Genomic DNA, 17,496 nt, shown 5'->3' on the forward strand with positions numbered 1-17,496 from the left:
CACCACCCAGACACACACACACACAGGAAGCTGATCTGTCAGGCAGCCAACAGGGTTTCCTGTGGTTAAAGCAGGACTACCGACTCAAATTGCTTGTGTTCTTAACTCGTCTGTCTTACCCTTTCCTCTACTCTAAATCCACCTCCTCGCTTTTCTCCACTCTCATCCTGTTTTCTGTAGTTGTTCTCTATTCTTAGTCTTCCACCTCCGTGGCCCACTCCTCTTGCTGCGTTTCCTGCGCTCCTCGTCTTCCTCCTTTTCCTATTCTCAATGTTTACGTCTCATCTCTCCTTTAAACTCCTTCATTTCCGTCTTCCACTTTGTTTTTTTTCCGTCTTCCTCCCGTTTTAACTTTCCATCCCTTGCTTCCTCTTCACCACATAAAAAGTACCTCCTCCTGTTATTGTTATTATGTAGAAGGAGCAACTGGACCCGGCTCATGTATGTGTGTTGCATGCCCCACCCTTGCCGCCCCTCCTCATGTACACAACCACTCCACTCACCAGTTACAAAACTAAAAACACACATGCTCTGATGTTCGTTCTGCTGCCTCTGGACTGAGAGGAAAGACAGGGAGGGGACGCTTTGATCACATCCCCTTAGAAAACTAATAATCAATGACTTGTTTAATTCATCAACAGCCGCTTTCACACATGCACTAACTTTGTAAATATGGTGGAAGTTGTACACTTTACATTGGGATTACTTGGGTAATCCCCATAGATACATTTCTTTTCTTGATAGATGTGGCGATTGTGAATCTAAGGGACAAGCTAACTCACCTCCCTTGAGATTACGGGAAACAAAGACAACCATGTTTATTGATGTTGATGTTTTTAATTGTTTTACAATGTAAGTAATCATACAATTACAAATGGGCAAATATTACCAATAAAAAGCAACACAACACAGTAACACATTACATAAGATTGAAACACAACAAAAAAATTATTATCACAAACACTGTCCAAGTGCTGAGTGGTTTTATAAGTCTGGGAGCTTATAAAACCACTTATAACATTTTTACAAAATTCCTGTATATATATGTTACTGTATAATGAGTGTATCATTGAACTACAGGAGAATAAACTAATGTAACTCTCCGCTCTGTCATGCCAAACACGGTCTCACATCACTGTATAAACATTCTGATTTCCCCTCATTTGTTTCCGTTTGTTGAGAAATTCACTCTCATATTTCTTTACCGGTGTGCTTATAGGCAAACACACACACACACACACACAGAAATTAGAACACTCAGGCTGTGGAACTTTCTCTGCATCCTTTTCCTCTCTGGTAAGTTTTGACGACATTCACGGTGCTACAGGAAGACCGTCTGTCAGCCTGGCTATACATTCATCATCAACACGCACGCACACGCTCAATGTTATTGTCACATAGTGTACAATCTTTTGGGATTTTTAAGACAACACATTATGGTCGTGTTTACTGGACTCATGACTCATAACAAAACGTAACATATAAACCTCTTTCTCTATTAGTATCCATTACAGACAACTCACATTCTTCTTTGTATGAAGAAAGCAAACTCTCAACTTGCCTCACTTTGTTTTTGACATATCACCTTACAGAGGTGTATAAATCACCGGCACTGACGGACTATTTCCATTGATATTTGATACCTGCATTACTGTTTCTCTAGTTAAAACCATGCCTTTAAAAGGATTATACCACTGGAGAAGCACAGCTTTTAAGATCTCTTTTCCTTTATTGTCAAAGATAAAAGGTCAAACAGGCTTGGGGATTAACCATTAATCTACTTCAGTGCATGTTTGAAGTGGCTCATTTCTGTGTTTGTTTGGTAATTGCTGATGCGAAGTGTTCATTCTCCAAACAGGTAACGTCCAAATTAAATGATGATTCCTAATCTCTTCATTCGGCCATCTCTTAATCCCCATTTCTCTACCTTCTGCATCCTTTAGACAAACATTACTGACGGGTAATTCACTAATCAGTTTGTTCAGAGAAATTTGATTCCATCACTCCTTTCATCACATCTCACCCGTCCTCTTAACTCCTCAAATCCTCCCCTCTAATCCTTCTCTTCTTTCCTCTATTCGGAGTTGAGTTATGTTCTTGGTGCAGGAGGCTGCGACCATCTGAGAGGAGAGGAAAGGATGAAATGTGACATTATAGAAGAGATAAGAACAGACGAAACATCTAGTTACACACTGATGTTACCTCGAAGTCGGCCTGATTCTCCCTCTGTAGTACGATCGACCTCTGGATTGTATTTGAGGACGGCTTGTGTTCTGGGGTCCTCCATCATGGCTGTAAGGATAAGAATGAGACTGAGCGTTGAAATGGCCTCCTCTTTGCCACAGTCTCTCTCTGCTGTCATATTCACTTGGGTCTCCACTTGCCTCCCCTCTCTCCCTCCATCCTCCTCCATGTCCTCCTGTTGTCTCTCTTTTTTCCCTCAAGTTCTCATTACCACCTGAAAGTGAGAAATGTGATATTTAAAAGGACAGTACAACTTATTTTCCTACAATGTGCTATAAGTCTCACACTGAACACACTGTGCTCTGACAAAGTGTGTGTATTGTTGTATACTGTGTTGTTTTTTGAAGTGCACTGGGCTCTAATGGAAAAGTCTGATGTTGGTTATTTCTGAGCTGCGACTGGCCACTGGCAATCAAATCCGATTAAACGGCACCAAGATGAAGCCGTTATCTTAGTTATTGGGTAATAAAGTTCTCACTTAATATTTACTTTAATTTGTTGCTCATTTATTAGTCTTTACAATTGGATGTACTTGCAAAATATGTGCTTAAATGACAGAATCATTTAAAATTGCAAACAGTTTCCTATTTACACATCCAGCAGTTACAGAGCAAAATTAATTTAAAAATTGTGTATATCAGAAATATCTGTCTTTAGCTGCTAAATGGTCCACTATGTTCGCCTGCTGTTTGGTGCTGAGCAGGTTGTGTACATTGGCTTTTATTAATGCAACCGAAACCGATGAGTGAATTAAAAGTTGTGGCAGGGCAAATCAAAACAATTGATTTTAGTTTTCTGCTGAATTATTGGCCTACATTATAGCCATTATGTTAAGGGTCTGGACTAATGGAACAGTTAAGTGATAAGTTAAGGTCGATTTTGTTGAATTCAACAATCTTACTTAAGGCACTACACACACACACACACACACACACACACACACACAGAGACACACTTTAAAGTCTGTCCACAATTATTTCAAGGTTACCCACAGAACAGCAAGAAAAACAACCCATGGCCGTGTCATGGAGGGCACACACACACACACACACACACTCATCATGTCTGATTTTCAACAGTGTTGAAAGTCAAATTATTCAGGAAAGAAAAAAGTTTCACGAAGTTGAATGCTTACAGATCTCCTTGTCAACTGTCATCTAACAAATGAACTAAGATGAAACATATGTTTGTATTTATGGTCTACTTTTGGTTACAAAATCAACTAACAGACAGAAAAAGCTAAATGTTCCCCAACTCCTGTTTAGCTATCATTACAATCTGCATTTAGAAAAGCATGTGAGGTACTTTTCACTTTAGGAACTTTGACATTTGTGGCAGATTTTAATTACAAAATGCTTGAAATAAAGCCATAATAAAGTCCAACTTTAGACGTTGCCAAAAGGGAGCCGTAGCCAGCTAGGCCAAATCAGTCGCCATCCTTCCATCAATCCACTCACTGAATATAAAAGTACAGAAAAAACATGAAAGCATGCCATGCATAAATAAATGTGTCAGTCAAGCCACAAGCACCAAAACTGTTTCTGTCGTTGCCATGTCTTTTGGAAAAGTTTCAGTTTCTGAGAGTGAGATTCAGACTAAAACCAAAACATGGAGACAAATAAGATTAGAGAGAGATATTAGATAAAATATGTTCTTCCTATGTTAGAGGAGAGTTAAATGTGTGTTAATGAAAATCAACACCATCAGAAGACAGATTGGAGGAGACAACACTGCTCTCAGCTCAAATTAAACATATTCTACGAATAGAAGACAATCTGAAATAAACTGAAAAGACGTGGGAGAGCAGATATACTGGATTCACTGTTGGAGTGTAATTGCAAGGGCAGGCGGGCAGAGGAGATATTTGCTGAGGAGACTAAACATCAGGCCTGATTCCAAACAAAAACCAAACTGGGCCCTCAACGATACCACATAGCGCCACCACTACTCTCCCGCACACACAAGCTCTCTGTCTCTCTCTCTCTCAAACACACACTCCATATCCCCACAGTTCTGTAGTAATGATTGGTGTCTGCATCTGGCAGACATGAAACACTGAGGTAGAAAGAGTGCATAGCCTTCCATCTATAAAACCAGAAACATCCTCATGAGACCAACAGGGGTTGACTTGGGCAAAAGGCAGACACTCTGGAACAACATGGCACGCAGAGAAAACGGTCGCTAAAGTTTTACTAAGTTTTACTAAAGGTTTAGTCACAGGGTTGAACAGAAACTATGGGTTCACATTTCATTAGCGACTGCGGAGTCGTCTTCTGAGATTGAAGACTGAGCAGCACGAGTCCTGAACCAAGTCTCAAGCTCAACTTGGCCTAAGGTCTGCACACTATTTATCATCAACCCAACAAACACATACACACACAGTAAAGAGCATCACATACTGACAGTCCACATTAAAAGCTGTTTTTTTTCTTCATGCGATTAGTTCGCATGTCAATTGAACCTTTTCAAACAGCTGTTTTTGACACAAGTACTTTCACACAGAACACACATCTTTCGTGGCAGGGTTGATAAAGGCATCAACCAATCAATCACCCAATGTGCATACACTATATTATATAAAATCAGAGGCTCCTTGGTCCGAACCAAGACGGCAAACTTTATTACTCATTTCAAAGTGAACTCCTTCAGTTCTTACCTGCCACAATAAAAAACAGAGACATATACACAGCATGCCCTGTTTACCAGAGGGACATCAAATTAATTCAGAGCATTTCACTAAAACAAGACACAGAATGAAATCGCTTACAATCGCTTAGACTACCAGTCTCTGATCCTTTGTCGGCGTGAATCTCTTCAAAGATTTTATTGAAAAGGTGCTGTCGCGAATTTGCATTGCTGCCGTTATGAATGGTTTATGTGATATGTGAATAGCCAAGTATTTAGACATTTTCATGTAGTGTATTTGTCACGCCGCTGGTGTGTAAATGCCTTATCACAATTCAAGTTGTAGGTGTTTAAGAGAGTGAATATGTTTGAAAATCTGTGTATAATTATATGTAAAGGCGTCTGGAGAAGGTTAAGGCTCTGAATGCAGCACCAGAAAGAGAACAGTGAGTAATGAGGAAAAGAGAGGATGAAGAAAACAGTAAAAGAAAAAGAAAAGGATGAGGAGTCAGACAGAGGGGAGCGACTGAGGGGAAGGGGAGAGACAGAAGAGAGGTCTGTAATCAGTAAGCCTTGTTGTGTGTCTTAAAATAGAGCTCTCTCAGCCTATAAACAGAAACCTACTATTACTGGTGCACTGACAAGGCAAAGTCTCGCGCGTGGCGTGCGTGTGTGTGTGTGTGTGTGTGTGTGTGTGTGTGTACACACGCACGCTGGTATGCATTAAGGCTACAGCACACATGGAACTCGTTACAGCGAGGCCCTCTGGGTAATGTGGTTCGGTGATGGGCACCAGAAAACTACAACCACAGATGAACTGTCAGATTAAAATGCTGCTACTCTGTTTGGCTCCAGAAATATTTTCATCAGTTTTTCATATGAGCCACAGTGTGTTTCTACCACATGGATCACTGGAGGCCCCTTTACGTCTCTCTTTGAACAGAGATTAGATATAAAGACATAAAGCCGTAGCTATAATACAGACATCATAATGTCACTTTTACAATGTTTTGGGGGGTTATTTTTGCATATTTATTGTAAACTTTACAATAAAAAAAAGGAAACACATGAAGACAAAGAGGGATGTGATGCCAAAACGGTTCCCAGCCAGATTTGCACCAATGCCTTGTGGTTATATGGTATGCATCTTTACCACTAGGCCACCAGGGCGTCCTAGAAACACCATAACATTTCTTAATTTAGGGCAAAACCTTTATTTAACCATGATGGTCAACATCAAGATCTCTTTTTCCAAAGATGTTGGGTCAAAATAGCAACATATTTATGTTACACGAAACAACACAGAACAACGCAGAACCAACATTCACGGACAGAATTGAGTCAGAGTAAAGAAGGAGAAAACATGAAAGGCATTAAATCCCTGTACTTACAATGTAAGATTTTAAAGCTGATTGCGATAAAAAGAAATCCATTATCGGGCTAATCATTAGTATCATCACAAAAGAGATTATTATGTAAGAAAGAACCGACTCACATAATGTTTCTATTTTTTATTTACTTAATGTTTCGCTCTATTTATGCAAGCGGACCTTATGATTTATGATGACCTTACTTAAATTTGTTGGATTTTCACTAAAAAGTAAATCACCAAAAAAAAGATGTGTCTCCCATCTGTGATTCAATAAAAATTGAAGATTAACTTATTCTGGTATCAATCATAATTCTTTTGGACATTACATTTACATAATGTCCAATGCCTAACGGTCACAATCTGTGAAAGGCAGATGGTGAAGACTGAATTACATCTCACCTGCATGTTTTTCCCTGTGTCTGGGTCCTGGTGTGATTCTATGACCTTGTTCTGGTGCACAGGGTCTGGACTGCAGGACTCTGCCTCGCTTCCTGCAGGTCTCTGTAAGTTTCTCTTTCAGGCGGAGAAACAGAGACAAACAGGACGACTGGAGAGAAAAGCAGACAATAACACACTTTGTTCTCAATCATTCTGTTCATACATGTTACAAAATAATACAAAAACACCATGCAGTACAAGAAGTTACAACGGAAGATAACTTTCTCTCCTTAAAATCATGCCACAAACAACACATACAGACACATACACACATTCCCCTTTTAGTTTTTTCTGTGTCCACTCACATCGCTGTCGAGCAACACAGTCTTCTCTGTGCCGCTATGTGCCAGCAGGTACTTTGAGTGGAACAGCCGTCCATCGAAGCTGTGCCAAGGCATAAGGGCGGCGTTGGGCAGCGGGCAGCCACTGGCACAGTTCCCACCCAGCAGGTTGCTCAACCCTCGGACGTAGAGAGATCCCAGCTGCACCGCACGACTGGACAGGACAGGCAGCTGAGAATGGAGGAGGAAAACAAGTACATCTTCATCATGAGGCGTGATACTTTGGAATATCAGCCTGCCTGCAGTGGCTCTCTTGAGCTGCCAGCAGGTCCTCCCTGACATCAACACACAGGTGAGGTCTCACCACTGAGCACACAGAGGAGAGAGAGCGAGCATCATTTAACCAGCGCTTGCCTCAAAGAGCCATCTGTTTCTTCAATATGCTTAGTGTCACCACCCAAAACAAATTTCTTAACATTTTACTCACAGCTGCTAAACTAATTGATGAATTGAACCCCAATTTGCACCAACCTCATCTGCTCAAGACGAACACATAAATCACACAATTATATACGACTCAGACCACCCACTTCACTGTCACTATATCTAGCCAGCTAGTTGAAATTGATTGGCTGATCTGGTTTACACATTGACAAGTGAAACTTCTTTGCATAGGTTTGTTCACTGCAACATCATCTCACACTTATATGAAAGTAAAATGATGCATCATATTTGGCATTTGAATGAGGCCTAAGAGTTTTCTTATTAAATTATTTGATGATTGACACTATGAATTCTTGCAAGTTTGACTGATGAGACAAGAGGGGGGAAGGTGAATGCCAGACGGCCAGTACACCACTGGACACTGGATATTAGAAGATTATGTTGTTTGCTGACAAAGACCATAAAAAAGAGAAACAGAGTGTGAAGAAAGAAGAAACTGGAGGAGGACAATAAAGCAAAAGAAGACAAGGGTAATGAAGAAGAAGTAGAAGAAGAGCAAGGTAACTGTGACAGCACTAGGCAGATGTTCTCATTATGTGTGTGTTCTTTCTGCTCTCACCTGTCCTCTGGTAGATAGCACTGATAACAGTGATTATGTGTACACACACACACACACACACACACACACACACACACACACACACACACACACACACACACACACACCCCTGCCTGCCACCTGCTAACAGTCAAACACAGCTTCACCTTCTGAAAACAATGAACACTGGACAGAGACACAAAAGCCTGAAGGCGCACACAAACACACCGACATAAGGGAGGGAAAAAAATGAACAGAGACAGAAAAAAGAGAAAGTGGCCGAGAGCGTAATGGAGAGGAACATGAGAACACTCAAAGTGAGAGAGACAAAGACAGAAACGTGTGTGTGTGTGTGTCCAGCGGGCGGAGTGTGCTTGGTGTAAATAGCTCCATGTGGTGAGCGTCAGCCAGGACAGACAGGCGACTGTCGCCAGTATACTCTCTGTCACATACACACAACCACACACAACCCACACACACACACACACACACACACACACACTTTTAACAACAAAGTTATTCTGTGCTTACAGACAATCAGCAGCGAAGCAACAGTGAAAATATATATTGAATGTCAACCCTCTCTAACCACTGGTCTATTCATCTGCACCCTCAGTCAGACCAGCAGCAACCACCACCCCACACACACACCCCCGGGAAGAATGTTGAAATGTAACTACCGCATCTCAAGACCTACCCTGCAACCCCTTTCCTCTAAATACACACATATGGTGTGAGTCATTTTCAGTCAGCAGAAAACACGCTTTTAAAATTTATTTTTGGATTTTTAATTGGTACAGTGCTCTGCCCACACATACATACACAATCAAATATTTGAAAACATTTGTGTGTGTGTGTGTGTGTGCGTGTAGTTAATCCATACTAGTCACTCAGTTAACCCCCCTGCTGCAGTCTTGAACTTCTCCCAGACACCATATTCAAATCGACGCCCAGCCCTAATTATTGTGTAGAAAACAGACAAGCAGCAAAAATACAAATTACTTGACATAAGTATGGTAATTAAGCAGTAAAAATGAATGGGGCTACAACAAGGCAGCAAACAGCGCAGCCGGTTTCCCAGAGAATGGAAAAGCGCAGCTGACTCTTGAATCTGTGAGAGCTCCTGAGTCAGACCCACCGAGCTCACTGAAGGCCGTGAGGAGACACAAGTAATTATGCTGCCTCGCTGATTATATTGGCACTTCTGTCTAGATTAAGACTGCAACTATTGAGTCTTGGCATTTTTCAATCAGTCTATCAATTATTGTTTACGATTCAAACGACCACTTCGTAAATATTGTGAAGAATCCCAAAGTGACTAATTCAACTTAACTAATTGATTGTAAAAAATATTTTTTATACATTTTCTTTCTATTTCTGTCTAAACTGAACTAAACTATCAGATCAGAGTTTAAAACATCTGTCGGCCGGCAGTTTTAACATGTACTTTAATACATCACCAGAATGTCATCATTTAAAATACTGTAACGTAACAATGTGATGACAGAGAAGTTGTGAGTTTTATTATTTAACATCAGCTATAACAAGTGCAACTTGAACTACAGCTGCTTCAGATGTGACAGTGATATCATATCAAACCATCAGCTTTCAGGTTGTGTCTGTAAAAATATATACATATTACATTTTGGGGGATTTTATTCCTCCAGAAATACATAAATTAACAAAGAATCAAGAAACGTATGTATTTAGAATTCGACCTTGGTAAACATTTGATTTTTTCTTTTGTTTTTATCTATGATACAAACATTACCATTTTCAATACAACCACACTGCAGTTTAACCATAATTGGTTGGGGTTTTTTGTTTGTTTACAATCAATCAGCAGCTTATTTGTATTTTCTCCCCATTTTTCTTCTGACTTTCTATAACTGGAAACATTTTCGAAGTCGTGTTTGCCACAGAAGGACTTTGTTTACTGTAAACTGCAAAAGACATTGTTAGGAAAGACAGTGTCTTCTGCAGCAGGAAAATCAACAACGTTAGGGAGCATTGGAACAAACTGAGTGAGTGAAAATCAGAAAACTGATCTGATGTGTCTAGTGTTGGTTGAAAATCAAAAGGAATGGACCATTTATACATTAATGGTGTGTTTGCGTTAACTGACCTTGATCTGTTGAAGCTCATCAGGGGATTTTAGTCTCAGACACACAGCCTGACTCAGGTAAGCATCCACGTCCTCTTGAGACAAAGTGTGTACCTGAAAACATACAAACAGATGCACAGTGGACAATATATGGTTAGTCAACTCAATCACATCCCAGTATGTCTTTTGTGTGGGTCAGTTTGTTTTGTCTGCTCTCAGTACAACATTCAACAGAGAAAAAAAATGCTGAAAGCAGAAACAAGGCTGCCCAGCTGTGTGTACAAAACAAACAAACCCTGAAGCTATTTAAATTGAAGAGTGACAAGGGAATGTGAATGCAGCAGTGATCAGACAACAACAGCTACTGTTGTCTGTCAGCCTGACTACTCATCTAACGGGCCGTCTAACAAGCTGCCCTTCTGTCTGTCTGTTGGTCCTTCATCCATTTAAATTATCTGTCTGTTAGACCCAAAATCTGGATCTGACCTTTGAGTCTCTGAAGCATTCAACTGTCTATCTGAACAGAAAGCTGTTGGGTAAAACTTTCTTGTAGAGGTTGGTCAAACTTACAAAAGGTGTGAAGTTAATATCCTCATTTAGCTTGTTTGTTAAAACTCCACCAATCGTATGTTTGACTACCCTCTTGTTTTTCTATAGTATAAAGCTTTTGGTGGCTCCAGAAGGGACTGTGTAAAGCCTCAAATGATGTCACTTGAGTCAGCTTTGGTTGGGATGAAGACTACAAGTTTGGAAATGAAAAAGTATGGGGGTGTGGAGTTAAAAAGAAGAGATCTTGCAAGACCTCTAGAGCCTGCTCCTCAAAGCTACATTGTGGATGAATAAAGAGAAATGAAAACAGCCTTCATTCCTATGAAAGTTGCTCAGTGGTGGATGAAGCAAAACAGATTTGACTTCAGAGTATTAAATAACCAGGAACTTCCATATCCATGGACTAGGGCTACATTAGCAGCTACTAGCATAATACACCCGAATCTTTGCCTGAAAAGTCAGCGGGCAAGTTGCACTGTGGGTAATAATATCCATACAAATATAATATTTTGTATAGCAGAAAACGATTTTGTTCGTCTGATACATAGTATGTAAAATGTAGTGTGCAAAAAATAGCAGGATGTCATACTACATACAGACACATTTTACTTTTATGGCGACCCACAATCCTTTGTGCAGTGGATATATGTTCCTGGTGAATGATTACTGCATGCAAATGTACTAAAAGTAAAAAGTCAATCTCTTATTCTTCAACATTCAATTTTATTTGTTTTGTTTTTACTGTCCATCATAAGTCCGACAATTTTATGGAAGAAACTTAACTAACGTATTTTACACATTGTGACTCAAAGATGTTTACATTTAAGTATTGTTTTGAAAAATGCATAGCAAGTCAAATCTCTCGTGTCAGACTTGTTTTTTACAGAGCTGATAAATTAATCTACAGAGTAAATTCTTGTTTAGCTTCTGCAAAATGACGCATGCACCTTTATCCAGATGAAGAATTAAAAACAAGGCATTATAACAGGATTACAAACAGCACACATGTTTATAGTTTAATATTTACAACCAACATAAGGACACCATTGAAGGAAGGTGAATTAAGAAATGTCTCTTAAGATATTCAAAGCCACTGGGTGGTTATCATAGCAGCTGTTGACGTAAGAGCTGGAGTTACAAAGACCAGTGTCTGTGGCTAAACTGGGCACTCAGTGGGTGATAGTGGTTACCATTAAGCCAAGACAAAACAACACATAACAAACAGCCAACAAGTGATGTTTAACTTAAAATCACAGGTTGACAAAAGAGCAGAATAATTGTTGTCTATATCTTATAGTAGTAAATCCCAAATCAAAAGCTGACTTATATGCCTCAATACCAACTGATGCTATTGTGCTCAACGGCTTCATTTAGCAGCTTAACTTATTCATTGAATGCTGAAGCCAAAAATGCCGCCTGACCAGTGAAAACGAAAACAGTCACATCGATCACAGTGAACTACCCATCAGCACCTGGAACACCCACCATGACTTACTGTCACTTACATGCATTTTCAATTAGAAATAAACTAAATTACAAATAAATTATGTATCATTCAATTACATAACATTTTCCACTGGTTGTTGTTGCTATTATATAAATCCTGGCTGAACCGTTAAATGAGTAACATAATCAAATCATTGGACTGCTTGTACAAGTCTTTGATTGGGGTTTTCTGTTTACCTTTTCCAGAGGGTTTTATGTCGTTAGACAGAGGGTTTCCACCTTTTTCTGTATAATTCATTAGATTTTTGCTCAATATATAATCTAATCAGCATTGACCAACAACCTCTGTTTCCTTTATTTTCATCCACTGAATCAAAGAAACAAGAAAGAGTTAACACTACCTGGAGGATGATGTAAGTGACCAGGCAGAGAGCAGCCAGGAGAGAGTCTTCAATATCGCCATACAAGTCGGAGAACTCCTGGCAATCAAAGATTGAAAGGAAGGACATCACGCGAAGTGTAGAAACTTTTAGGACCAATGCCAAACCATAGCAAGTCCAGACTGGGCTGGTCATCTACACAGTCAGACAAAGAAAAATGACTGTGGGACTTTGGATGTGAACAAAACAGCATGAAATCTGACAAATCTCTTTAAACTTTCAAACATAACCAGATGCAACTTTCTCACAGTAATTTTGATGGCCAGCGATGCCTAAGAGGTTCTAATAAACAACTTTGTTGTTGTTTTGTTGCTTATTAGAAGCTTAGAAACGTTTACGATTACCAAAGCAGAGTAACATCATCCATATTGAGAAGAAAAAAAACCTCATCTCCTAATATTCCTAATTAACATCTGCTGGCCTAACAAGATTCAAAACAGTTTTGGTTTATAACCAGATACCAATAAATGCAAAGAACAGCAAATGAGGAAACAAGCAGGTACAGTACATGGGAGGCTGATTTGGACAGGGTGGACCATGTCAGGTTCCTTCAGAGGGTTTCCAGGATAGACAAACCATTCCCTGATTGCTGGAAGGTCGACACTGCTGCCTGAAAACAGGCATAGTCATGGTTAGACTTGGACTGACTTCGTACCATTGTATGGAGAAGACAACAAAGCTTTCTTGTCTATATGTTTAAAGAACTCCTCTTAACTACTACTCTCGTCTGCAAATGTGTGGGTGTCTACCTTTAGATGTGCATTTATCTATTGGTGACTTTATACTTAGATATTTGTTTTTTTTGACTGTGTGCATGTTGTGGCCAGAGTGCATGTGTGTCTGTATGTTTATGACATCCAGTAAGTTAACTGTCCTACCATCATGGCCGTGCAGCAGCAGCAGCCCATAGATGCGCTGTCTGCAGGGCTTGTAGACGAGGGCCTGAGGCAGCAACTCAGCGTTCTCCTCATCCTCCAGAGTGTTGCTACATTCAATGACTCCCTGACACACAACACTGTAAACCATGAAACCCTCTGTTGCTACATGCTTCTCTCTACAGGCCTGGGGAAGACAACAAGGTAAAACATAGCAAGTCAATGTGTCATTTGGTACTCTCAAAACAGAAAAGACATAATGAGGTACAGAACATACCTTTAATATTTCTGGACTAACATGTTTCTCAAAGGCAAAGGATTGTGCAGAGATGTCCCCTTGGGGAAAAGCTTTGTGTCCAGGCAGCAAGTAAGAGCAAACCCCCCTCTTCAGTAGCTCTCTGTGAGGAGCGGACAGATCCAGCGACTGAGGAATAAGCTCAGTCTCTTGCTCCTCTCTTCCCCATAAGGAGCTCACAAGGTGGGATACAGCTAGCACTTTCTGCCCCTGCGGAGCACTAGCATGTGTTGTGGGATTGTTTGTCCTGGGAAACAATAATACTGTTGTCATGTAATGTCCTCATCAACACTTTAACTGAGTTGACTCACGGTGGAATGCCGAATCGAGATTCGGCTGGCTTAGAAAATACCACAATGTAAAGCCCTAGATACCTGTATGTTGCCATGGCATTGTTCCTGATGCGCTGCATCTTCTCCTCTGACACCACATCGTTACCTAGGAGACAGGCCAGCAGTGGTAGCTGGGTAACAGTCAGTCCAATGGCTTGGCAGAGCCTATGCCGGTCGTACATGACGGTGGTGAGGCTGTCCATCCGCAACTTTGCCACAGACAAGTAGGGGGCACTTAAATATAAAACCACGTCTTATCAACAACATTAATTCACAGAATTATTAACAGCATTTTAACTGACCAGTAGGTAGTGTAGTGCATGTTTTCTTTTTTTTTCTAATCCAACAAAGTGCCAAAGTATAAAAACGTGATCATTATGTGATGACCTGTCATATATGATGAAGTCTGAGTCCTGTCCCAGAATGCCCATACTGCCATGCTGACGAGCATAGCTGGCAATCTCGTAGTCAGCCTCCCGCACTGAGCAAAACACTTCCTGACCCAATGCCCTGTAAACAACAATACAATCTGCAATAAGAAAATAATATCAAATTACAGAGACAATAATGACACCATAAACAGCAATAACAAGAAATACTATATATGGATATCAGTTCAAACTCCATCCAATGATGCATATTCTTTGTTATGCATGATTAACTTTATTATCACAGCGTATACATAATGTACAAGAGGGTTACTGCGTTGTAACCAGTCTTGTAAATACTGACCTGAGAGCAAAGCATGTGAATGTTGCCAGACCAGAAGGCAGACAGAAGAGCTCTCTACCAGGCTGCTTTCCATATGCCTTTATGTGACGAAACATTTTAGAAATCTCCCCGTTCACTCTGCGTCTTCTCTTCACCTGCGGATAGGAGACGATGTTGTATACAGAGAGCTGTTCAGTTCAGAAAACTCCCGGCTCTGCAAGGTTAGGTTTCTATGCCAATGACGTTTAATATATCATGTTTATGTTATCTAAATACTTTGACATAATGAAATAATCTGTCAATAAACTCTATAGCTAAACAAAGTAGTGGATTTATTATTTTTATTGCAATTTTCAGCAAAACTAGTTGGTTAAATATATTCCACATTGTTGTACAGTATATACCAATGTGATAACACATACAAATAACAATAATAACCCCCTGCTGGATTATCTGGAATAAGTAGAAGGGACAATTTGACTTTCAACACATTTAAATTCAATATATTTGAACACATGTTCACAGTCATTTTCTTTCCTCACCCACACTTGTCTCTTTTGCTCTTCCACCACTCCATCAAAGAAGAAGACCAGTCTGATGCCTGCTGATGTGAAGGCCTCCACCCAGCCCTTCAGCACATCCATGTACTCCCTCCACTGCCCCCCACACACCCAGTCCTTACATGAGTACCAGGGACGCAAGCAGGCCATACCATCCACAACAAGTGTGGGGCCTAAATGAGAGTGAAAACACAAATGTAATGTGTAATAAATAATAAAAAGGGCCTGCATGCCAACATGCTCTGAGAAAAGACACATCCCCAATAATCAAGTGTCCTGTTTTTTTAATCTTTTGGTTTACAAAGCTTCCAGCTGTTAGATTATCAAAGCCAGTCATTCGGACTGCGAGGCTTGGCTGTCCTGGTCCCTGATTTCACTTTGTCTGTCTTCCTGTTAGCTCTACTCTCCACTTTCAAACTACTGGCATCACTGAATCTAAGTCTATGTGTGCAATTGTGAACAGCAGTGTTGATAATTAGAAACACTGGACTGACACAGGAATACTTTCACTAATTTTGTGTTATAAATATGTAATTGGACTACACTGAAACGTTAACTCCTTTGGGAAATTAGAATTGTGTTACAGTTGTTGGCTCATTGCCCAGACAAGATAGATGCACGTGTCTTCTCACTAAATATCAAAAGATTCTTGATAAAACAAGCACAGAGGACAAGTAGTAAACATACGAGCATTGGTTTTATGAAGCAGCATATTTATTCCTACTGTAAAACCCTGACATCGTTGTTGTATTTAATTTATATATACATTTATAATATCCTCCCTGACTAAAACTGGAAAGACAAAATCCGCTTTCAGAGACATTCACTACATGAACTCAACTGGTAGCGTTAGCTGTGCTCGCGCAGCCTCGCTGGTGTTGGGTAACGTGTTGTCTGGCCATCTCCCTCAGACACACAGTCACACAGGCTGCTGGGCAGCAACTGTCCGTGAAGAGCTGAAGACCTTTCACACCCATTCCTGCAGAGAAGAACCAGAGAGACCGCATCGGTAACTCTTAACGTAACTTAGCAACATGCTAAAAGTACTCCGGATTATTGGACTGCAACGTTAATGCCACGTGTTCGCAACATCTTATATTTTAAGTATTTTTAAGTAATGAGACTGTTTCGGGTTCACGTCCCCGCTCGAAAGAGAGAGCACCTGAATGCTAAAGGTTAGCTCAGCTTCCTGCCGATTCTCGTGTGTATCGCGAGGCTGCTGCGTTTCTTTTATCTCCGAAACTAACCAACTCGTCTACAGTGATGCGTGTGAATCATTTCGCCACACAGTAGTGCTTCACATAGCGAAGACTTACTTTCAAATATCGGTGTAGCCTACTGGCAGGATGCATCCGTGTTGTGTTTACTTGGTAAATGTCTTCCCATATTCTACGCGTGGCGTCATCACGTTGCAAAACAAAGCGCACGTGCACCAGCGTGCGGGGCCCACCGTCTGCAATGAAGTAGTACCCACAGTAAATTATCTTTGATTAATCAAAATATAAAACACTATGCAAATCAAAAAATCTATCCTTGAAGCACAATTTGGACAACTGACTTAGATCATCATTGTACTGGTGCTGTAATGAACAAATAAACATCTTAATGTGGCATGAATGAGAATAGACCATTGAGGGTTTTGTGGGCTCAGTCCACCAATAATAACTCCCCAGGCTAGGATCAGAGACAGGCTAATTGCTCCCCAGCCTCTCCTGAAGAATGGGGGCTCTTTTCTGGAGTCACAAGCTATTAGGTCTACCTTCTCAACACAAAGCACCCCCGTCCCTTCCACTCTATTGTCTGAGTGGAACAGGAATAAAGAATGGGACATATGCTGGATGTCAGTCCAGCTGTCAGCATCTGTCGTTCCTCAGCCAGATGCTCTGTGGACTGGGAGGACAATCCACCCCTTCCAGTCAACTGATCTTCAAGGAGGGAGGAGCTGTGTTGTAAATCTGTAAATCCCATGATTGCACTGGATGGTTATGGCCACTGGACTCGTGAAGACCACGTATAGGTTATTTTAAATATAACTTTACCAGTGGTTTGTGCCTTTGTTCCCCAAAACACCTGCAACAATAATAATGGTAACTTAATTTTAAGTCTATAGGTTAAGATTATCTCAGCCTTGAGGACGTTTTTAGGAAACAGGGCTCTAGATCTGTGCAGATGTTGAACAAAC

The 17,496-nt window shown here is 40.5% G+C and overlaps 1 protein-coding gene across 1 annotated transcript; it reads right to left on the minus strand.

The window, feature by feature from the left end:
- Positions 1-858: 858 nt before the first annotated feature.
- Positions 859-16,714, minus strand: fam120b (family with sequence similarity 120B). The gene is given in 16 exon segments (XM_034529443.1): positions 859-2,120; positions 2,203-2,458; positions 6,641-6,788; positions 6,985-7,191; positions 10,128-10,220; positions 12,503-12,631; positions 12,633-12,676; positions 13,050-13,151; positions 13,420-13,603; positions 13,694-13,958; positions 14,086-14,277; positions 14,431-14,553; positions 14,776-14,909; positions 15,297-15,487; positions 16,156-16,293; positions 16,631-16,714. Coding segments are annotated over 15 exon segments (2,235 nt in total). The 5' UTR covers positions 16,292-16,293; positions 16,631-16,714; the 3' UTR covers positions 859-2,089.
- Between the last annotated feature and the right edge of the window lie 782 nt (positions 16,715-17,496).

The sequence above is a fragment of the Cyclopterus lumpus genome, chromosome 3 (assembly GCF_009769545.1).
Source record: "Cyclopterus lumpus isolate fCycLum1 chromosome 3, fCycLum1.pri, whole genome shotgun sequence".
Taxonomy (NCBI): Eukaryota; Metazoa; Chordata; class Actinopteri; order Perciformes; family Cyclopteridae; genus Cyclopterus; species Cyclopterus lumpus.